We start from the raw sequence: 24,103 nt of genomic DNA on the forward strand, positions 1-24,103 counted from the left end.
TGATAGTAAATTGTCTATCAAAAGTGAGTAGTTTTCTTAGTGGGGGTGGGAGTCAACAGACTTTGGCATTTTTTGGAGTGTTTTGGCATTTTTTGAGTCTTCCCCTGGCATTTTGTTGAAAAATAATCTGGCAACCCTATTACTAGTGAACGAAATACGAAAAAATTGGCAGTGGATTTGTTGTCTTCTTCCTTTGATTCGTGAATAGGTGACTAAGAAGATTAAATTAGAGATTAACCGAAAATGTTCATATTTTGCTTAATTTTTCCATTTAGATGTGTTCATTATCGTGATGATCATCAACTGATGTGTTAAATCTTGATTACAAAGTGAATCGCCATCGATTGTCTGTGTTTGATTAATATTAATAGTGTTACTGAATTACTGTGACTGTGACTGTGACCATCATCATAATCATAGGCAAGGCCATAATCATAATCACATAATCATAATCATCCATATCTGTAATCATATCTGCTTAGATCTAAGACTAGACGTCTATCGGATAAAGATAGAACATAAGAATAGAAGAGTGTGTCTAGAGTCTAGAGATGTAGAAATGTAAAGCCTTTCTGTTTATTGATATTTAATCTGCCAAGCGTCTGTCAATAATCCCCTGTTAGGCTGTCTAGACAGTGAGTCGCGGTGATTAAGATTAAAGACAGAGACAGACTGATGCAATAAATCAGTAAAAGATATGATCATTGCTCAATGCAATTAACAATAACAATGAACAATGTTTAAATTTCATATCCCCCCCCCCCCCCCCAGCAGTTCACATGGTACCATATTCCATTTCATACAGTACAAGTTGCATGTGTCGCGTACTTTTTGTAGTAATTCTCATAAAGTATCCTTCACTACCTTTAGCCAGGTACTGATATGATATGATATAAGTCCAGATTTATGTAGGCTTTTACAGCCTTTTATCTGCTCTTGTGCATCCGTGAACGTATATAATTCAAGTCTCTCAAAACTGGGCATGCCACATAGTGGAAGGAGGTGTCTGAATTTCACTTTACAAACAGTATTTTTCTGTTTCACAATGAGCATCAAGACGGCACTTGAATGCCTGCAATGAAGGGGCGTCGACAACTGTTGCAGGCAGGCGGTTCCATTTGTCGACTACCCTAACTGAGAAAAAGTTCTGCCTAAGGTTTAGAGAACACCTTTCTTTGGAGAGTTTGAATCTGTGTCCTCTGGTGGTGCTGGTGGAATCAAGATTTAGAGGGCTCGTGCTTACAGAGTATAAATTATGTGTGTATTTGTACGCTTCAATTAGGTCTCCTCTGTCTCTCCTATACTGCATGCTAGGTATTCTTATCTTTTTCAGTCTTTCTGTGTATTCTAGATCTTTGAATCCCGGAATGACCCGAGTTGCGCGTCTTAGAACACTTTCTATGAGGTCTTTGTTTTTCTGTAGTCGTGGTGCTCATGCTACATTGCCAAATTCCAAGTGGGGACGTACAAGTGCAGTGAACAATTGTCTCATGTTATCTCTATCAAGATGAGTGAACGACCTCCTAATGAGGTCAACGATTCTGTTTGCTTTATTTACTTGGGTTTCTATGTGCTTAGAGAACTTCAGTTCCTGATCTACTAACACACCTAAATCTTTTTCCTCTCCAGTAGGCTGAAGTATGACAGTCTCGCTAGAGTCATGATTTCTCATTGTGTACTGATGGTGCGGGTTTCTATATCCCAAGTGCAAGACATGGCACTTGTCTGCATTAAACCTAAGCTGCCATTTATCAGCCCACTGTACCAAGCTGTCAAGATCACTTTGGAGCTGAGTTATGAACTCTTCCTTGTCTACTCTAGAGAACACCTTAGTGTCATCTGCATACATTTGGCACCGAGAGTCCACAACGTCTGGAAGATCGTTAATAAATATTACAAACAAAACTGGACCAAGGCAGCTTCCCTGCGGAACACCACTCGATACTGGTGCCCAGTCCGAAAAACTGCCGTTCACCCTAACACGCTGTCTTCTCCCAATCAGGAAATCTGAGATCCAAGCTAGCAAACATGAACTGATGCCATATGATCCAAGTTTCTTAATAAGGCGTTTATGTGGAACACTGTCAAATGCTTTGGCGAAATCAAGGTACACTGCATCAACAGGTATACCACTGTCCAAATACCTAGTCCAAGAGTCGAGAGCAGCTAACAAATTAGTGGTACATGAGCGTTTTGATATAAAACAGTGTTGATACTCAGACAGCAACTTTTGTTCCATTAAGTATTTGACTACTTTGTCCCTAATCACGGATTCCATTATTTTGCAAATCACACACGTTAATGATACCGGACGATAGTTACTTGCTTTGCTCTTCTCACCCTTTTTAAAAAGTGGAGTTACATTTGCATCTTTCCAGATGCTGGGCAGCTTCCCTTCCCTAAGTGACTTGTTGAACAACTCTGCTAAGGGTTCTGCTTGCTGTTCTGCCAGTTCTTTTAGTACACATGGGTGTATCCCATCAGGGCCAGAGGATTTCGAGGAGCCTACATTTTTAAGCTTATTCCACACATATTTACAAGTGAATATAATGTCACTAAGAGAAGAGTCAACTTCAGATTTTTCACAATCAGGAATATCCCCCACTCTCTCGTTTGTGAATACACTACAGAAAAATGTATTGAGGAGGTTTGCCTTATCTTTGTCAGCTGACACAAGTTTACCGTCACTGTCCTTGAGGTCGGCTAGGCCTTCTTGCACTTTCATCTTACTCTTAGCATAGGAGAAGAATGCCTTTGGATTATTTTTCGCATCTTGCGCTATAGACTTTTCATAGTCTAGAACTGCTTTCCGGCACGCCGCTTTTGCTTGGTTCCTGGCTCTTGTGTAGGCTAGCCAGTCTTTCTGTTTCTAGTGTTCCCAAGTATTTCTTGTATGTCTGTTTCTTATTACGTAACTTAGACATAGCCATCTCACTCCACCAGACAGGTGTCTTGCGTTTGCCTGCAGGCCCTGATCCACTTTTAGGAATACATTCCTCAGTTGCAGTTTCTACAGTCTTTTTGATGCAGTTCCATGTATCATTTGCATCCTTATCCTGAATTTTGGCAAGTAAATTGCTGTCATTCACACACTTTCTCAGTTTATCAAAGTCAGCTTTTTTGTAGTTATACCGTCTTTCTTTCTTTACTTCAATTTTTGTGCTACACACAAAGTTAAAAGCTAAAACATAATGATGACTTTTGCCAAGGGGGGCGTACTCATTCACACATGGGTCGAGAAGGGTAATATGTGCAAAATGCCTTATCCAAGGGCACAATATCGGGGCCAGAAATTTCCATGATCACTGTCACCCATCCAATCACACACCGCGCTTAGCACCGCTTGATTTTGTACACATAAATTAGCTCAGAGAGGGAGAGCATGGAATTTGAAATGAAAACACAATATTTTCTAATATTATATTTATATCAGGTATTTCATAAGCCACTTATCCTTTACGTTGGATGATCTCAAATTTTGGAAGATTCTCAGAGTTTTGATACCTGTCAATTATAGTGAAAATATGACTTGGGATTGGTAATCCAACCCCCACCCTCTTCCCAATTATATAAATATACTTTTTTTAAATGCTCCCTGACTTCTCAGGAAGAAGTAAAAGTAAAAGAAAACTTTTTTTTAATGCCAAAGTGGAAACATGGTTGCCAGAACATTGATAAGATTACTCCACACGGAGTGGACCATCTCTTGTCATTTGTTCTATTTTTTTAGAAGATGTTTTTTTATAATAATTATTATTGTTTGTTTTTTTCTCTGAGTGATAACTTCTGTTTCTTAGAACGCTTTTTAATATATAATTTTTGTTCTTTTGTTTTCTGATTCTCTACTCTGTTTCTGAGGGAGGTGTATCTCTCTATCTCTCTCTCTCTCTCTCTCTTTCTCTCTCTCTCTCTCTCTCTCTCTCTCTCTCTCTCTCTCTCTCTCTCTCTCTCTCTCTCTCTCTCTCTTCTCTCTCTCTCTTCTCTCTTTTATTATTTGCGGGTGGTTGGATGGGAGCATCACCCTTGAATCATATATCTATGATGTTCGCATGGGTGTACGATCCGATAGTGATGTCGTTTCTTCTTCTCTTTACTAGCCTATCCTGCTTCTTTGGTTTGTGATTGTATTTTTGACAGGGGATATTTTTTTTTTTCTGTAAATCTTCTGCCTGTTTGTTCTTGGTTATTTATAATTTAGCTTATGATATCTTTAGGTTATGATTTTGATTTACATTTGTACTATTTTTGTTAGATTGCTTGTTTTTTTGTTTCAGCGGTCTCTCATATAACCTCATTTGTGTTGGAAGAGACCTAAAGCAACAAACAAACAAAAAAAAATCTTTTATTATTTATAAATTTTATTTTTGTATGCCTTCCATTTTTGTTCTGTTTCTGAGCGTTTTTTTGTTTGTTTTGGTATTTTTTAATTATGTTTATTTTTTTTGTTAAATTTAATTATTTACACCTTTTTTTTCGGCCATGGTGATTATTTATTGTTCTGTTTTTGAGCAAGCTATTCTCTCTCTCTCTCTCTCTCTCTCTCTCTCTCTCTCTCTCTCTCTCTCTCTCTCTCTCTCTCTCTCTCTCTCTCTCTCTCTCTCTCTCTCTCTCTTATTCCTTCTGCTTTATTTTTGATTAAATGTTTTGATTTTGAGCGACTCCTTTTTTGCATTTTCTTTTATCTGATAATTTCTTCCGTGAATCTGAGTGAGATTATTTATTTATTAATGATTTATTTATTTTTGCCTCTGATTGTTTGTTTTGTTTCTGAGCGAAATTTTCAAAATTTATTTATAAAAATTATTTAACATTAAAAAAGAGTGGGAGGGGGAGGGGGAGGAATGAATATTGCCATTTGCAACATTTTATAGAGAACACATAAAAGAATTTGAAAATGAAAAAGGAAAAAAGTGGGACATTTATCTTTTTATTTTATGTGGCGCACATGGAAATTGAACCCACAGTTTCGTTTTTGTCAAGTCTTCTGAGACAGACATCTTACCCATTTGTCTAGGCCATCCACATCAATAATAATGCATATAATTTACACGACCTCTGGATAATGACATGGCCCAGGACTGGAAAATTATGTTGTCATCCAGGGGTGTCGTTATTCCGTTGTGAGACCTGTGAGTATAAGAATACAAGGCGCAGACCAGTGCCTGTGATAAGATACGTCCCAACTACAGAAGAATGTATGTTTTTCCTGTTGACAAAGGGTTTACTAATTACACTTTCTCTCTCTGATGTGCATTGTCATTGTAATAGTGCTCAGTCAACTCGTCACAGGCTACTGTAAAGACAATATGAAAGTGATAAGTTAAGGAATAGGCACTGGTATAAGATAAAGTCCCGAGAAAAAAAGTGTGTCTGACACTGTTTCCTACACATTTTTTCATCGATACATTTGAGTCTGTTCCAAAAGGTTGTTTTCATAACATTCACTACAAAAATACTCCCGACACTAAATCCTATGGGAAAACTAATGACAAAACTCTTTTTCATTAGTAGGATGTATCATTGAAAAGAAAAGAGGAGCTTTTATTTGCTAGTTGGTCAGAAGTTTTCGGCTAGATTGTTTGTATCAAGCATCTGTGTCAACTGCTGATTATTGCTATGATGTAGCTAAACATGGGTTTGTCTCTATTTTGGGTTTTTTATTACTAATATCACAGAGGAAAATAATCGGGACCAGAGGTCAATGTTGCTACACAGGGGGTGTCATTATCCAGAGGTTGCACTGTTTGTAGGCTAGCACCCCTTGACTGATTTGTTGTTTGGGTCATTTTAAAAATATTTTATTAACATTACCTATCTATTTTCTTGCCTCTATGTCCAATTAAAAAGCGTGAAGTTGCAACAGGCATCTGTGATTAATCACTGACTATCAGCTGTCTCATTTTCAAACACGTCTGTCAATAATCACACTGAAACAAAGAGCAGAGAGTGATAAAAAAGGCTTTTAAGTTGAAGGTATTTGGGAGGTCGACGATGGCACCTATACCTGAGGATAACCAGGAGAAACCACCTCCCAGAGATGATGAGGACTTGGATAATTTCTCTAGTGGAAACATGGCTCCAGTTTCATTTGGTTCTGACTCTAGTGATGAAAATGATGAGAATTATCCTGATACTGCTGGCTACACGCTCTTGCCCCAAGAGCCAGGCGCTGATGATAGTGATGATGACAGAGACAATGACAATGAGCCAGAAACAATTGACACTACCGGTATTGTAGCTGGTCATTTGCCTGAAGAAGTTATTCAATCTGAAGGCGGAGTATTAGCACCTACTGTGGTGGCATCTAGCACTTCACTTCATCCTGAATTTTTGGCCAAATTTCCTGATGGCAAAGTCCCTTCTTATATGCAGGTAAGTTGCAAAATCTTATTACTTTTAATATCTCAAAATTTTAAATGATAAAAGAGTAAGATTTTTGAAGGAACAGAAAATGTCTTGAGTTGTTCTGTAAGGTTTATCTTTAATTAAGGAATTTTAAGAATGTACACTTATTATGTGTTGTTATGAATTTGTTGATTTGGTCAGTTTCTATGATGTAAAGAGCCAGGACATGATAACTGTGAGGCGCTATAAAAATGCATTATTCTGAAAAGGTGTGTATGTTATGTATCTATGTAAGTATGTTTGTATGTATATGTATGTTTGCATCAGACACGTGCTGTCCATTGAAGTATGTATGTATGTATGTATGTGATCATATTTTTGTGTTCCTACTATATATGTATGGATAAGTAGATGGATGGTTGGATTTCGCATGTATTTTATAAACATCTATTGTATTGCGCTCAGAGCCCTCTGTCCATTGAGTGTAGAAGCATAAGTCAGGGAGTAATCAAACCTTGTATTGACAGACATGTATGTGAATAATCAAAGCTTTTACTATTATACATGTCCAGTATCTGAATCTTCCTTTAATGTCCACCTTCACTCATGAACAGTAACATTAAGGTAGTAATGCAAAGGTGGAATTTTATTCCCAGAAACCTTTTCTTAGGTTTGTCTATTTTGTGAAAATGTCAAATTAGTCATAACAATTGCCAAATCGTCTGAGAAAAATGCCAATGTTAATTTGTTGAATAATTAGAATTTAGAGATTTATATTTATAGTGCCAGACAAAATAGAAAGAAAAATACAAGAAAAAATCAGTCTGCCTTGATTGGGTATTGAATCTCAGACCTTATTTCCAGTCAGATGTGCTACTATAGCACCACAAAGGTTACCAGATAGTAGGGACGATTTTATGATTTCTTCACAAAGTTAGGTTGTATGCCCTATCACATAATCTCTGTAGTGTAATGTTAGCGAGTATGACTGGTAATCTGAAATGGTGTGTATGAAACACGATAAGTAGGTCTGAGATTTGATCGATAGTGGCCATATTGAGCATTTATAAAACATGATGTAAAACCTTAAAGGTATGTACTACACATGGGTCCAAGCTAGTGCTTTCTATTGTTTTTCTTTTTAAAAAAAATATTGCATGGTAGTTTTGCTATATTCTTTTTTAATCACCCTCTACAATATAGGTTCAGAAGCGGTCATTCGTGTGAAAGCCAATTAATCATTATAATGCACAAGCATATGAAATTTTTCAGGAACAATGTACAAACTGATCTGAACATCATAGACTTTAGCAAGTCATTTGACACAGTCCCACACAAAAATCTCCTCTATACCTTAGAAAGTTATGATATAAACTGTAATATCCTCAAATTGCTAAAATCATTTGAATGCAAACTACACAAATTATCATTTGAGGTTTATCATCATATTCCTGTCAAGCTGAGTTGGGAATACCATTGGAGACAGTTCCAGGTCCGTTGCTCTTCCTCTGTCACAAGCTGCTGAATCTCAAACAAGACTTTTTGCAAATAACTGTCTTTACTATTAGCTTATGTTTGCTTACGAATATGTAAGAAACCTGAAAGACAGAATAGAGGACACGTGTAAGCTAGCACAGGAATCCGTCACTAAAAAAGCAGAGAAATACAAGGAATACTCTGATCGCAAAAGCAAATCAAGAAAATTTGAGATTGGTGACAAAGTGTTAATACTCTTACCCGATGACTCGAGTAAACTTTTAGCTACATGGAAAGGACCATTCAAAATAACAGCAGTAAAATCTAATGTTAATTACGAGATTAAAATTAACAACACAACAAAGACATTCCATGCAAATATGCTAAAAAGATATTTTGATAGAGACACAGTGTCGCAACCTATGTTTACTAATATCGAAGCTTCAAATGCAGGATCAATCATACCGTTGGTCATGGGACACAGACACCCGAGACAGAAAAACAAACAAAAATCGCACAATTGCAACCACCTAAGACAAAAAAAGAAGTACGCAAAGTACTTGGGCTCCTAAATTTTTACAGGAAATACATTTACAACTTCGCGCACATCGCGACACCGCTAACAAATCTGACAAAGAATGGGTCACGAACAAAATTGTTTGGACAGAAGCGTGTCAGAATAGCTTTAAACAATTAAAGGCATTACTCTGTTCAGAACCAATTCTTAAATTACCCGACATATCAAAAGAATTTGTTGTAAGAACTGACGCGTCTGATAAGGGCATCGCAGGTGTACTATTACAGGAACATGAGGGAACTCTAATGCCTTGCTTATATGCAAGCAGAAAATTATTGGACAGAGAATCACGATACTCTGTAATAGAGCGTGAAGGACTGGCCATCGTCTTTGCTTTAAAGACATTCAGCAGATATCTACTGCTAAAAGAGTTTGTGGTCGAAACGACCATAAACCACTCACGTACATAAGAAATAACAAAATGAATAATAGTAGAGTACTAAGGTGGAGTCTATTTTTGCAAAATTACACTTTCAGTATCTCTCACATACCAGGCTGTGAAAATATTCACGCCGACCTACTTTCTCGATTAGTGTAAACACGTGAGAAGGGTATAACTTAACCTCCCATGCATACTGTTAGTTACCTCGCAAATTATGCCAAATCAGAACGCACAATCTCGATAATTTTATTTGTAAACATGATGACCCAACTTAATGTAACATTGAGTATTGTTTGGATATATATACCATACCCATTCATGATTTGGGAAATCTTCTCTTTACTATTATTGTTATGAATTTTCACTCATTTATGATTAATAATTGAAATGTCAATATTCCATTTACATTTTCATTCATTTCATTCAGTAAATTACCTTCATATCATCGACTTAAATCATGCTTCATTGCCATCACTATTGTTTATCATAATGATTTGTAATCACATTGCCATCACTATTGTTTATCACAATGATTTGTAATCACAATCTTTCATTGTTATTGTCACCCATTCATATACCTACGTTAATATAAACATTTCCATGTCTAGTTAATAAATAATTTAATGGTAGCACAAATCATAACAATGGATTAATGCTAGAGTATCATGATAGTAAATTTACTTCCGTTTGTAAAATCTATCTTTCCCATAATGGTTAAAGAGTATATTTTAAACGTGGGTGGGGGGTGTCACAGTAAAGGTTGTTCACAATTATCTTATTAAATTTTATTTTATTAAGAACTGAATTCATCTCACTCCAGTTATATTTCGGTAGGCTTAGATAAACTTTACCTTCTAATATTAGATCGTCTTTCCTTTTATAGCCTTCCCTCGAATTAATTTCTAATTAGTGAATACTTTTCGTTCTACATTCTGTCACGTAGCCACTTATTATAAAAGCTGATAGGTCTAACATTCGACACTCACTTTCTCTCCACAATCTATGCCAGACGGCCAGTCGCTCTATTCCTATATATATATACTGGAAGATTTTTATCTTTTGGGACTTTGTAGATATTATATCTACACCATTAAGACGCCGGAGCTTTTAACTTTGATTGTATAATCTTCAAGGATCAAACCCAAGCCCGCTGTCAAAGGACTACACAATAACCTCTTACCAATTGCCTGGAAGTGGAATTTTACGAGTCCGATCCTGTTATCAGAGGAATAGATCATCCAAGCCCAGCAACTGCCTGGAAACGTAAACTTATGAACCTGAAATATTATCATAAGTTACGTAAAATATTCATATCTCTATTTGTAACTACCACGATCACTGTTTATCTCTTTTAATTAAATTTCATCATTATTTTTATTTCATTGTAAACAAATCGTTAATTGTTTTTCATTTATAGTGACTAGTAAATTCTGGGGCCTCATTCTACATATATCTTTATGCATAGTCGAGTAGCTCTTTACTCACTTGAGACCATGACATTTTGGAGGGGACACATATAAAGAATTGAATTTATTTAGTTACTTATATCTATTTCATCTAACTTTAAAGTTTAAATTGTAAAACTCTTAATTGCCCCACTTGATCATATTTTAATTGAACTCCCTATTTACAGGATTAATTTTTTTTTCTTTTTCATTTCTTCATTTAAATGGAATAGCAATTTATCCATTCATTCTTTCATTCAAATTGAATAGCATTTTATTGATTCATTCCTTCATCCATTTATTCATTTATAAATCATTCATTCATTCATTGTTCATTCATTTATTTATTCATTCATTCATTCATTCATTCATCCATTCATTCGTTTATTCACTCATTTATCCAATCATTCATACATTAATTCCTCCCTTCATTCTTTCATTCATACATTATCCATTCATTCATTCATTTATTCACTCAGTTTTTCATTCATTCATTCATTCCTTGTCCACTTTGTTATTATATCACTCATTTCATTTTGTTGTTTGCCTCATTCATGAATTGTTTTCAATATGTTTACATTCCATAACGATTCATTCACCTATCATCCAATCACTCAGTGTTGTGAACACATTTTGTAACTATTGTAAATCTTATGATATTTTATTGTTTTGTATTTCAGACATCACTGTTAAACACTCTTCAATGCCTAATTACAATTGTTGAACAACCATTGAACAAGAGAGAGGTCCCAGCCACGAACTGAGTTGGTAAATATATCCTTCATTATTCTCTTTTACATGAGTTGGGCATCACATAGTAACTATAGACATCGTGATTTGTTTTGCATAGTGATTTGTTTCAAATACATTTTTGGCATACTACTGTTACAGAAAACCACTTATATATTATGTTCTGAAAAGTGAGTCTTTAAAAAACTAAATAATAATAAAAGGAGTCTACTTGCCATCGTGTTATATTTAGTGATAGATAACTTGGGATTATTTTGGCATCCTATTATTGTTATCACACTCTAGTATATTAGCGTCATTGCGAATAATTGTACACAAACTAACGACGAGTCACACACATTGGTGATACATTTTTCGTAGTAACATAGTTTAGAGTACACGCGATTGACACATTGTTATTGACACAAGTCATAATAACTCCACATTGCTTTATAAGATATAACGATAAAAGGCATCAAATTCAACATACATAATAAGTTGAAATAAGAGAGAGAGATTTCTAAAAATAGAACAGTTCATTCCAGTAAGTGTAAATAAATAAAACAGTCAGTAACAGTATCCTGTCAATATAATATATATAAAACATCGTAACTAATTTATTGCAAAAATGGAAGCATATAAAAGATACTTAAGTCTCGCAAAGGACTTAGAAATACCCCAGGAAAGGATATTTTCATGGTGCGAAGAGAAAATAAAAGAAGAAAAAGAAGAGAGAATTCTTAGAGAAGAAAATGAAGAAAGAATTCGTAGAGAAGAAAATGAAGAAAGAATACGTAGAGAAGAACGAGAAGAAAGAGTCCAAGAAAGGGAACTAAAAAGACAAATAGCTTTAGCAGAAGAAGAAACCAAAAGGACCCAAATGATGCTGGAAATTGAAAAAACAAAAACCGGTCATGAAAGAAAACATAATAATAGTGATGAATTTTTCGTGAAACTTCCACGCATGCCAACATACGATGAACGCTCAGACTGCCTAGAATCCTTCTTACACCGATTCGAAGTTCAGGCTAAAGGTTATCGTTGGCCAGAAAGCAAATGGGCCACAGCCTTGATTAACTGCTTATCTGGAGAACCGCTAAAAGTTTTCTATACCTTAACAACTGAAGATGCAGATGATTATGGTAAAATTAAAGACGCTCTACTAAAAAGATTTAGATTAACGGAAGATGGTTACCAGGAAAGGTTTCACACTGCAAAACCGGAAAGTGGAGAAGACTTTAATACATTCGTGAACCGAATTACTCAATTTCTAAATCGGTGGCTTGAGTTGGCAAACGTAAAACAAGACGACTTTGCAGGCCTTTACTATCTCACGCTGAAGAATCGAATCTATCAAGCTTGCAACCCAGATTTAGTCGCATTCTTTAAAGAGAGAAAGCCAGAAAACTTGGACAAATTAAAAATCTACGCAGAAAACTTTAACAGCGCACATCCATTGACACCCCTTAGCAGAACATTGAAGGAACCATACTACGCTGCTGCTGCTCAGAGTCCAGGTACACCTAAAGTTCAGTACTCAAATAGAACGAGCCGATCAATCACTCGGAACACGCAAGTGAAACAAGATGATTATAGTAACAAACCATGGAACAAACAGTTCAATAGAGACCATAGCCGACCCTATCAAAACAAAACAAGAAATAGCACTGACAATAATACTGAGTATAAGAAAACCAACAAATCTATAATTAAATGTCAATATTGTGGAATGAAAGGCCACACAGCAGACAAATGTTACAAAATCGTGGGATATCCAAAAGAAACTGCAAATGCATCACTCCAAACAAGTGTAAATAATCAGACACGAGTAATGTCAGGAGAAAATATAAATGTGTATTGCGTGAAAGGTATGTCACTTTTAACACAAACTCACAAGTCAGGATCGCTCTTTTTTTGTGAAGGCAAAGCTAATGGAACTGATTGCAAAATATTGAGAGACACAGGATGCAGTACAGTAGGAATAAAAGCATCTTTGATCAATGACGAAGACAAAACTGGAAAAACGGTACAATGCATCACATTCAGTGGCACAGTCGAAACCTTTGAAACAGCTAATGTGTACATAGAAACCCCATACTATACAGGAATAGTGGAATGCTGTATACTTCCAAACCCCGTCGCTGATGTTATTGTTGGCAATATAAAAGGTCTTAAAGACAACCCAACAGATGTAAAAGAATGGTCATTAACCCAAGAAACAGCTTGTCTAGCAGAAACAAGAAAGATGACTAAGACAACAGAGAAGCCAATGACTATTTCTCTTGAACCACAACAATTTGACAGGAACAGGTTCATTGAAGAACAGAAAAAGGACCCGACTTTAACTTCATATTTCAATATCGCAAACAAAGGGACGAAATCAAAAGTTGAATACATCATTGAAAAAGATATTCTGTTCAGGTTACATAGGAAAAGAAACAAAATAGCTAAACAACTGGTCACGCCGAGTATTTACAGAAACAAAATCCTTGGAATAGCGCACGATTCAATAACTTCTGGACATCTTGGGAGCTCTTCCACATTGAAGAGAATATCCGAGAATTTCACATGGCCTGGAATTACTAAAGACGTCCGAGAATATGTGAAATCTTGTGACACATGCCAAAGAAGAGTCGCCAAAGGCAGAATACCGAGATTGCCATTAGAGACAACCCCAGTTATTGAAAAAGTTTTTCAAAAAGTTGCAATTGACATTATAGGCCCTTTAACAAAATCAGATAGAAACCATACACACATACTAACACTAGTCGATTACGCAACCAGGTGGCCAGAAGCGATAGCATTGAAATCAACTACATCGGATCACATAGCTGAAACATTGATGACAATTTTTACTAGAATAGGCATACCAAATGAGATACTGTCGGACAATGGACCCCAATTTACATCACATATGATGCATGAAACCATGAAACTCATGGGAATCCAACACTCATTCACAACTCCCTACCACCCCCAAGCAAATGGTCTTTGTGAAAGATTTAATGGCACTCTAAAGAATATGTTAAGAAAAGTGTCAGCAGAAAAACCAGATGATTGGGACAGATACTTACCAGCAATCCTATTTGCATATAGAAAAATACCCCAAGAATCTACAGGCTACTCCCCATTTGAGTTGATGTATGGACGATCACCTCGCGGCCCGATCAATATAGTAGCCGACATTTGTAAAGGGAATGAGGAGGACAATAACGAAATTATGTTTGCTTACGAATATGTAAGAAACCTGAAAGACAGAATAGAGGACACGTGTAAGCTAGCACAGGAATCCGTCACTAAAAAAGCAGAGAAATACAAGGAATACTCTGATCGCAAAAGCAAATCAAGAAAATTTGAGATTGGTGACAAAGTGTTAATACTCTTACCCGATGACTCGAGTAAACTTTTAGCTACATGGAAAGGACCATTCAAAATAACAGCAGTAAAATCTAATGTTAATTACGAGATTAAAATTAACAACACAACAAAGACATTCCATGCAAATATGCTAAAAAGATATTTTGATAGAGACACAGTGTCGCAACCTATGTTTACTAATATCGAAGCTTCAAATGCAGGATCAATCATACCGTTGGTCATGGGACACAGACACCCGAGACAGAAAAACAAACAAAAATCGCACAATTGCAACCACCTAAGACAAAAAAAGAAGTACGCAAAGTACTTGGGCTCCTAAATTTTTACAGGAAATACATTTACAACTTCGCGCACATCGCGACACCGCTAACAAATCTGACAAAGAATGGGTCACCGAACAAAATTGTTTGGACAGAAGCGTGTCAGAATAGCTTTAAACAATTAAAGGCATTACTCTGTTCAGAACCAATTCTTAAATTACCCGACATATCAAAAGAATTTGTTGTAAGAACTGACGCGTCTGATAAGGGCATCGCAGGTGTACTATTACAGGAACATGAGGGAACTCTAATGCCTTGCTTATATGCAAGCAGAAAATTATTGGACAGAGAATCACGATACTCTGTAATAGAGCGTGAAGGACTGGCCATCGTCTTTGCTTTAAAGACATTCAGCAGATATCTACTGCTAAAAGAGTTTGTGGTCGAAACGACCATAAACCACTCACGTACATAAGAAATAACAAAATGAATAATAGTAGAGTACTAAGGTGGAGTCTATTTTTGCAAAATTACACTTTCAGTATCTCTCACATACCAGGCTGTGAAAATATTCACGCCGACCTACTTTCTCGATTAGTGTAAACACGTGAGAAGGGTATAACTTAACCTCCCATGCATACTGTTAGTTACCTCGCAAATTATGCCAAATCAGAACGCACAATCTCGATAATTTTATTTGTAAACATGATGACCCAACTTAATGTAACATTGAGTATTGTTTGGATATATATACCATACCCATTCATGATTTGGGAAATCTTCTCTTTACTATTATTGTTATGAATTTTCACTCATTTATGATTAATAATTGAAATGTCAATATTCCATTTACATTTTCATTCATTTCATTCAGTAAATTACCTTCATATCATCGACTTAAATCATGCTTCATTGCCATCACTATTGTTTATCATAATGATTTGTAATCACATTGCCATCACTATTGTTTATCACAATGATTTGTAATCACAATCTTTCATTGTTATTGTCACCCATTCATATACCTACGTTAATATAAACATTTCCATGTCTAGTTAATAAATAATTTAATGGTAGCACAAATCATAACAATGGATTAATGCTAGAGTATCATGATAGTAAATTTACTTCCGTTTGTAAAATCTATCTTTCCCATAATGGTTAAAGAGTATATTTTAAACGTGGGTGGGGGTGTCACAGTAAAGGTTGTTCACAATTATCTTATTAAATTTTATTTTATTAAGAACTGAATTCATCTCACTCCAGTTATATTTCGGTAGGCTTAGATAAACTTTACCTTCTAATATTAGATCGTCTTTCCTTTTATAGCCTTCCCTCGAATTAATTTCTAATTAGTGAATACTTTTCGTTCTACATTCTGTCACGTAGCCACTTATTATAAAAGCTGATAGGTCTAACATTCGACACTCACTTTCTCTCCACAATCTATGCCAGACGGCCAGTCGCTCTATTCCTATATATATATACTGGAAGATTTTTATCTTTTGGGACTTTGTAGATATTATATCTACACCATTAAGACGCCGGAGCTTTTAACTTTGATTGTATAATCTTCAAGGATCAAACCCAAGCCCGCTGTCAAAGGACTACACAATAACCTCTTACCAATTGCCTGGAAGTGGAATTTTACGAGTCCGATCCTGTTATCAGAGGAATAGATCATCCAAGCCCAGCAACTGCCTGGAAACGTAAACTTATGAACCTGAAATATTATCATAAGTTACGTAAAATATTCATATCTCTATTTGTAACTACCACGATCACTGTTTATCTCTTTTAATTAAATTTCATCATTATTTTTATTTCATTGTAAACAAATCGTTAATTGTTTTTCATTTATAGTGACTAGTAAATTCTGGGGCCTCATTCTACATATATCTTTATGCATAGTCGAGTAGCTCTTTACTCACTTGAGACCATGACAATCCATCTACACACTAAACAATCACACAATGTAATAAGTTGCAGATAATCCATATGAGTGAGGCATCATTATTCAATGCAAACCTGAAATGTCAACAAAGTAACAAATAAAGCAAATTCCAACCTATGGTTCATTAAAAGGAACATCAGGTATTGCCATGCAAACCTGCAAGAAACATACATTACACTGTTAAGATCAATCTTGATTATTTCAGTACAGTTTGGGACTAACACATAAAAGCAATAGGAATAAGATTTGTCTGCACTGACTACAGCCCCCATGACAGTGTCAGAGACATGATAACACAGCTTGGACTGACTCCATTACAAGAGAGACAATTTTCTCTTGTTTTCAAAATTACAAATAAATTGGCCGCCATCTCACCAGAACAACTAGGCATATAACTATTTGTGCGGCTCTATGGTCTTGTGGTATGACACGCTTTTCAATCAGAAGGTCCTGTATTTGAGCCTCGCTCAGCACATAGTTGAGTCCTTGGAAAAGACTCTTTACTCACATTTTCTCACCTTACTCCAGTGTAAAATGAGGACCTGGCTGTTAAAAAAGAATAACTAAATTCTTGCATTCAAAGAAAAACTCACTCAAAAACACCAATCTGTAAACTAATAACACCTTCATCAAGTATTCATTTGCACCAGCACCGTCACAGACTGGAATGCTCTTCTCGAGACATATGTGAACACAACAATGACAACAGATCTATATATATTTAAGCAAGATTATCAAAGACCTTAGTCTAAACACCAACAATAGCTGCTATGTTCAACAACTCTCTTCGCCCTTAAACAAACTTCCCAGAAACTGTAATACATGTAATTTTCTTCTTGTTTTTATTTAGGTTCCTGACATTCCATTGGATAGTAAAGATTTGTTGTGGAATAAGAGGAGACTAGAGCAAAGTTCAGCATTAGATACAGGTAAATTTTGGTTGTCTGTATCGTCATTTGCACGATGATATTTTCTGATTCTATCTTCCAAATTATGACCTTTAAGTATTTTTGTAAAGTGTTATGATTAATAACAACAACAAAAAAGTTTGAGACTGCTCAATCCTTGGTTATCATCATGTTTGTAAATAAAGGTTCTGGGTGGGGTTCATGACCTCCCATATTGTTATTGTGCCTTCTATCCCTTCTATCCTCTGTTTCCCAACATTCTTTCTGTCTTTGCCTTGGAATGAGATTACTTGGTTTTGTCCTGGCCCTGTGAGGGAAACAGTCAAATGTATAGTTAGATTTTTGGGAGATGATATTTTTTGTCTTGTAAATCATTTCTCTGTTATGCACTGTATTCTTTTTTATTTACACATATATATGATTTGTAAACATTTGAGTGTATTCCTCTTGGGGACATGTGCTTGTGTCAAGGTGGGACATTTAGGTGATCTCAGACCAAGTACACTCATGTTATACACTTGGAATCTAAATCTGTTCCCTATTTGAAACAATTCCCCTTTGTCTTACTCTTTCTTGGGTGCCATAATTGTAATTCTTGAAATTTTTACTATCCCATATTCTTCCTTTTTACTGGTACTGATATAACCTAAATGTGTTGCAAGCGCAGTAAAACGGTTAAAAACAAAAACAAACAAATAAAGGTTAATCCCAGTGCAATGACCCATTGACCTGTTGGGGACTGGCAGGGTTCTCTTTTAAGATTACTGATTCAAGGGGGGAAATAATCAATATTGTGTAACTAATAACATCTTTACATTCAATGAAAACTTGCGTGTAACAAGATTTGACCCCTCATCAAATTGACGTTGAGGTCTTTGGTATGTGTCGTCTCATTCTTGTGACACTCTGTTCTTGTTATGGAATGAAACCATTCTATCTTTTATGGGTCCTGGATTGACATGAAAAAGAAAACGACAAACCCCCCCCCCCCCCCAAAACAAAACAGTTTGATGCATTTTTATGTGGTAGATAATGCTTTTGTTTTCTTGTAAATCAGCTCTCAGGCATTGCGATAATAATAATAATAATAATAATAATAATAATAATAATAATAATAATAATAATAATAATAATAATAATAATAATAATAGTAATAATAATAATAATGATAATTCTTTATTGCATCCCAAAAAAGTGTATAGACGTGTTATAATTTACATAGTAAATAAAATAAATAGATAATAAAACTATGTCATAATATATCTATATAAGGAGTGGTTTCACAGCCAGAGGTGTACTTTATATATTATTCGTATTAATAATTTCAAGACTGTTAAATAGTTAAAATTGCCAATGTAAGTATTTCTAGAAAACATAAATTAATAAGTTAATATTTACATTATTAGGTCTTTAAAAAATGATTATTGCTTGATGTTAAAAAGCCCAACACTGGACAGCAGAAAGGATTTTAAGTATCCTTCTGTCTTAGACTAGTTGAGATAGAGAAGGGGCGACCACTCCTTCCTGACATAATAACAGATGGTCTTAGTGGATGGTGCTGGTCTTTTAGTATTTTAGTTATTTTACTCATACAAAAAATCTCATATATAAGATTTACATTGCTTATGTAGTATTTAACATATTTTTTAATAATTAAATTTATTTTGTTCTTTTCCACTGCTGAGCAATTGTCTCCCCAAACTGTTATGAAAACAACAAGACACGTTCAATTACTGCTTTATATAATAATGTGCAGAGGGTTTTATCAATTCTAAAGTGAGAAAGTTTGACAAAAAATATGTACGTCAACACGTCTTATATTTAATTATTTTCGTGTGTTCGTCCCTCTTGAGCCTGTCATCATTCGTTGTAGTGAGGAATTTGCTGGACTAATTGGTCCTTTAATTTTAACGGTTCTATTGGCTCCTTCACTTTTTACTAAAGTCAATTACTAGCTCCTTTGTCTTGCTTATCTAAGCTCTAGGTGATGGGTATCACCAATCTATCAATTTCTTGTCTATAAGCTACTTCGTTGCCATTTGTAATAAAGCCTTGAAGAGCGGTGTCATCTGCAAACTTTATTAAAGGTACACTCGGGTCTTGACTTCTACGGTCCTGGGTTGGGTTCCTGACCTCCCATAGTGGGCAGGGAGGCACTTACTGTGTCTTCTATCCCTCTGTATCTGTTTTCCAACATGCTCTCTATCTTTGTCTTGGAATGAGATTTCTTGGTTTTGTCCTGGTCCTGGCCAGATACCCTGGCTGAGAGGGAAACAGTTGAATGTATGGTTAGTTTTGGGAGATGATATTTTTTTCCTTGTAAATCATCATCTCTCTGTTATGCACTGTATTATGTTTTGTTTACGTATTATATACGATTTGTAAACATTTGAGTGTGTTCCTGTTAGTGGGGACCTGTGCTTGTGTACAGATGAGACTTTTAAGTGATCTCAAACTAAGTACTTTGATAGTGTGCTCTTGGAATCTACATTGGTTTCCTATTTGAACCAAGTCCCCTTTGTCTTACTTTTTCTTGGATGCTCTAATTGTAATTCTAGAACATTTTACTATCGCATTTCTTCCTTTTTACTGGCACTGATATGACATTTAATGTGTTGCAAGCGCCGTAAAACTCTTAAAAACAAAAACAAAAAACAACTTCTACAGTCATTGAAAATAAAAAAGAGCTTTTATATAGCCCGATATCCACTAAACATGCTCAAAGCGCTTTACATGGGGTCCCTGACCAACAGCAACACTTATCATGTTGGAGGAGACATTCATGTATATCGTAAATAATACAGGGGACAATACACAACCTTGAGCAGCACCAATATTTGTAGTTATGTAGGAAGACACGTCTTGTCCTAATTGAACATACTGTGCTCTCTCAGTAACAAATTTGAGCACCCAAGCAGTAATATACTGTTTAAAATTAAGACTGGTAAATTTTTTTAACAACCAAGTGAGGTTGCATTGTATTAAACACTGAAGAAAAATCTCTGAAAAGCAAATCTGCAATAGCTCCTTAAGTGATCTAGATGGCTGAAGATGTTGTTAGTAAACAGCAGAATGGCAACTTCTACGCTATGTCCCAGTTTGTAAGCACATTGATGATTATCACTCAATGGCTTAAACTGATTCCTGATTTTAATGAGGACAAGTTCGTCTAAAGATTTCATGACAACTGAAGTCAGTGCAATAGGTCTGAGATCGTTCATTGATTCAATTCTTTCTTTTTTTAGAACAGGAATAATTTTGAAGTTTTCCAAACTGCAGAGATTGAAACACATTGGATGGACATGTTAAAAATATGTGTAAAAATAGGGGACAGCTGATGGGCACATTCTTTTAGTAATTTTCCCTTCAACCCATCCGGGCAGCCTTCCATTGGCTTTAATTCTGCAATAGTTTTTATCTATAATTTTTTAACTCGATATTTTTGTTCAAGAAGAAAAATATGAATAAAGCAGATAAATTAAATATGATAACAATTGAGCAGAAATTGTTTGTAGAATATAGTAGAATTCAGAAACAATTGACATGAAAAAGGTTTAAGTATTATGACTATCCATGTGTCTCCTATTTTGATTATAAATCATAAGTATCGTGAGAACAATTCAACTTATTTATTTTTATACATCTTATTATAACTATTATATCTTCTTAAAATCTTTCAGCGGAAGAAAAGAATATCATAAAAGCGATGTCAGGGTTCTCCCTTCCATTAGAGAATGTTCCTGATTGGGCAAAAAACATGTCAGAAGACCAGTGGAATAACGTCATCTCACAACAAATCGGATCTTCCCAACCAGAATCAGTCAAACTTTGTCAAAGTAGCCAAAGTTCTAACACTATATCAGTGAACAGAACAAAAAAGCAAGAGGAGGATTGGATTGCTGAATTTCCTGATTCTTGAGATGCTTTTGTTTTTTATTATATAGTTTTCAACATTCACAGCTCATCCTGACAGCATTCTCACACTTGTTATACTATGCATAGAGCCTAGATGGAAGTTTAGAGGCAGCATGCTCAATTCAAAAAGAGCCATCGAGTGGCAAATGCATCTCATTTGGACACAATATGGAGACACTGATTTCAGTCATGTCCAGGGAGTTATTTTTAATCAACATTGTCGACACATTATCTGAACCATTGCCATGTGTGTCCACACTTTGCAATCTCTCCCTAAATGAGTTAGAAAATGTTTTGTTCCGAGTATCCATAATGGTTTGTAAACATTTGATGTATTCCTCTTTGTTTGTGCCTGGAAGAGACTTTTAGGTATCACAAACTCAGAACACTGACGGTGCTCTCTTGGGTCTACATCTATTCCCTATTTGAGCCATTATCCTATATCTTACTTTTTCTCATGTGCTTTCAATTGTAATTTAGAATATTTGACTATCCCATTATCTTCCTTTTTACTGGCGCTGAAATGGCTTGAATGTGTTGCAAGTGCCTTAAAACCCTTAAAATAAAATTTTAAAATATCAAGTTCGACTACCTGCTACGCTCTAAGACCTTGAGCAAGTCACCTCAGCGTAGCTCTCATTGCGACACTACAATAGAATAGAAAGACTAATTTCCCATTGGGAATGGCTAAAGGGAATTTTATTATTTATTCATTTTATTATTTTTGAGGATGAAACACTGACATTATGTGCTGAATGAAACTTGGCTACATTATGTGGTTTTGTGATATGATACTCGCCTTTGGACCGTAAGGTCTAAGGTTTGAATCCAACTCTGCTGAGTATTGCATAGTTGATTCCTTGGAGCAGGCTCCTTACTCACATTCTCTCACTGTACTCTGGTGTAAAATGAGTACCTGGCTGTTTATATCATTGTATCTGTCAGATAACGGGCGTCATGTCTCATTCTGTTTGCTAAGTGTTGCTGTTGGCAAGGGAGCCCTTGCAAACTGATTTGAGTACATTTGATGGATATTGTGTTATAATAATGCTCAGTTTTTTGGGGTTTTTTTTTTTGGGGGGGGGGGGGGGGGGGGGGGGGTTGTGCGTGAGTTGTTTTTCTTTTCTTTTGTGTGTGCGTGAGTTTTTGTTTTTTTATCAAGTGAGTGAAAGTGGACATACGAATATTGAAAAATTGTGGAAAAGATCTCTTGTCCTTAAATCTGTCCAATTGTCGTATCATGTCACAAGTGAGTCCCCCCATATCTTCATTAGGCACAGATGTGGGTATTGCTCTATTGGCAGGGCACTGCATAGGGTTACAAAATGTAGATGTCATGTATCATATGAGACAGAGACTTAACGACTCGTTATGTATTTCCAAGAAACATTCAAAATTCGAGTTTGTTTTTCTTTGTGTACCTACCAGTATCAGAACAAAACAAAACACCCTTTAGGCTATTTCATTTAAATTATCATGTAATTATTATTGCGTACAATACTGAAATTTAGGTGGGGGTCGTCTGACCATCCTATGGTGGGCGGAGCGGTCACTTGTAGTGTCTTCTATCCCTGATATCTGTTTTCCCATTTCACCTTTCCATGTTGCTCTCTGTCTTTGTTGTGGATTGAGATTGCTCAGTTCTTTCCCTGGCCCTGGGGCTTTTAGCTAATTTCAAAATAAGCATGCACATGGTTTGCTCATGGAATCTTCTATTCCCTATATATCCAGTTCCCTTTTTATCTTACTTTTTCTTATATATGCTTTAACTTCAGATTCAGATCCACAATTTTTTTCTCCAAACATCTTCCATTTTACTGGCGCTGAAACGACCTAAAAGTGTCGCAAGTGCCATAAAGCCCCTATAAACAAACAAAATAAACAGTAATGAAATTTGTTATAATACAATTGATGTATATTGGTATTGTTGTTGTTATCATTATTATTTAATATTTAAATTACATAAATTCATCATCATCTTCATTATTGTTATTATACTTTTCATCTTCATCATCATTGATGTAGTAGTATTGTTATTATTATCATCATTATTTAGCCTTGGAGATTAAAATCATATCTAAATATGCGAACACGTGTTAAATTCTTTATTTCAACTCTTTAGGCTTGGTGGGGTTCATGACCTCCCATAGTGGGCAGGGAGGCACTTCCTGCGTCTTAAATTCCCCCTATATATGTTTTCCAACATGCTTTCTGTTTTTGTCTTGGAATGAGTTTACTTGGTTTTGTCCTGACACTGGCCAGATACTGGGTGGAGATCCTGACCTTCCATTGAAGGCAGGGAGGCACTTACTGTGTCTTCTATCCCCCTTTATGTTTTCCAACATGCTTTCCATATTTTGTTGTTGTTTTTAAGGGTTTTACGGCGCTTGCAACACATTTAGGTTATATCAGCGCCAGTAAAAAGGAAGAAAATGGGAAAGCAAAAAGTTCTAGAATTACAATTAAAGCACCCATGAAAAAGTAAGACATATGGGAACTGGGAATAAATAGAGATCAGATGTAGATTCCAAGAGCATACCACCAATGTACTTGGTTTGAGATCACCTATAAGTCTCATCCGGGCACAAGCACAAAATCCAACAAAGAGGAATACACTCAAATGCTTACATTATAAATTCAAAATAACAAATATATTAATACATAACAGAACAGGAGAGGATTTACAAGGAAAAAAATATCATCTCCCAAAACAATAACTATGCATTTGACTGTT

At 35.6% G+C, this 24,103-nt stretch overlaps 2 protein-coding genes across 3 annotated transcripts in view; one reads left to right on the forward strand and one right to left on the reverse strand.

Annotated features, from left to right (window-relative positions):
• The window catches only part of LOC144968277 (cyclin-dependent kinase inhibitor 3-like), a 29,673-nt gene extending 29,520 nt beyond the window's left edge, over nt 1–153 (reverse strand). Inside the window, exon 1 of the mRNA XM_078906513.1 lies at nt 136–153. The gene's annotated coding sequence lies outside the window, so the exon portion shown is untranslated. The remainder of the gene's footprint in view (nt 1–135) is intronic.
• LOC144968269 (uncharacterized) lies at nt 148–23,455 on the forward strand. 2 transcript variants are annotated; one of them, XM_078906468.1, is made up of 4 exons: nt 148–208; nt 5,848–6,372; nt 17,397–17,475; nt 21,135–23,455. In XM_078906468.1, exons 2-4 carry the CDS (start codon nt 5,992–5,994, stop codon nt 21,371–21,373), a joined length of 699 nt encoding a protein of 232 aa, XP_078762594.1. In that variant the 5' UTR covers nt 148–208; nt 5,848–5,991; the 3' UTR covers nt 21,374–23,455. The 2 variants fall into 2 exon arrangements, with proteins under 2 accessions (XP_078762594.1, XP_078762587.1); XM_078906461.1 differs by having other exon boundaries at nt 168–420.
• Nucleotides 23,456–24,103: the final 648 nt, after the last annotated feature.

This window comes from Berghia stephanieae, chromosome 1 (assembly GCF_034508935.2).
Source record: "Berghia stephanieae isolate SIO BIC M18660-M18661 chromosome 1, UCSD_Bste_1.3, whole genome shotgun sequence".
Classification (NCBI taxonomy): Eukaryota; Metazoa; Mollusca; class Gastropoda; order Nudibranchia; family Aeolidiidae; genus Berghia; species Berghia stephanieae.

Coding starts and splice junctions, on each gene's coding strand:
- LOC144968269 (XM_078906468.1), top strand. CDS start 5,992: ATGGCACCTATACCTGAGGATAACCAGGAGAAACCACCTCCCAGAGAT. Junction 6,373..17,396: donor AAGTCCCTTCTTATATGCAG/GTAAGTTGCAAA, acceptor GTTTTTATTTAG/GTTCCTGACATTCCATTGGA. Junction 17,476..21,134: donor AAGTTCAGCATTAGATACAG/GTAAATTTTGGT, acceptor AAAATCTTTCAG/CGGAAGAAAAGAATATCATA.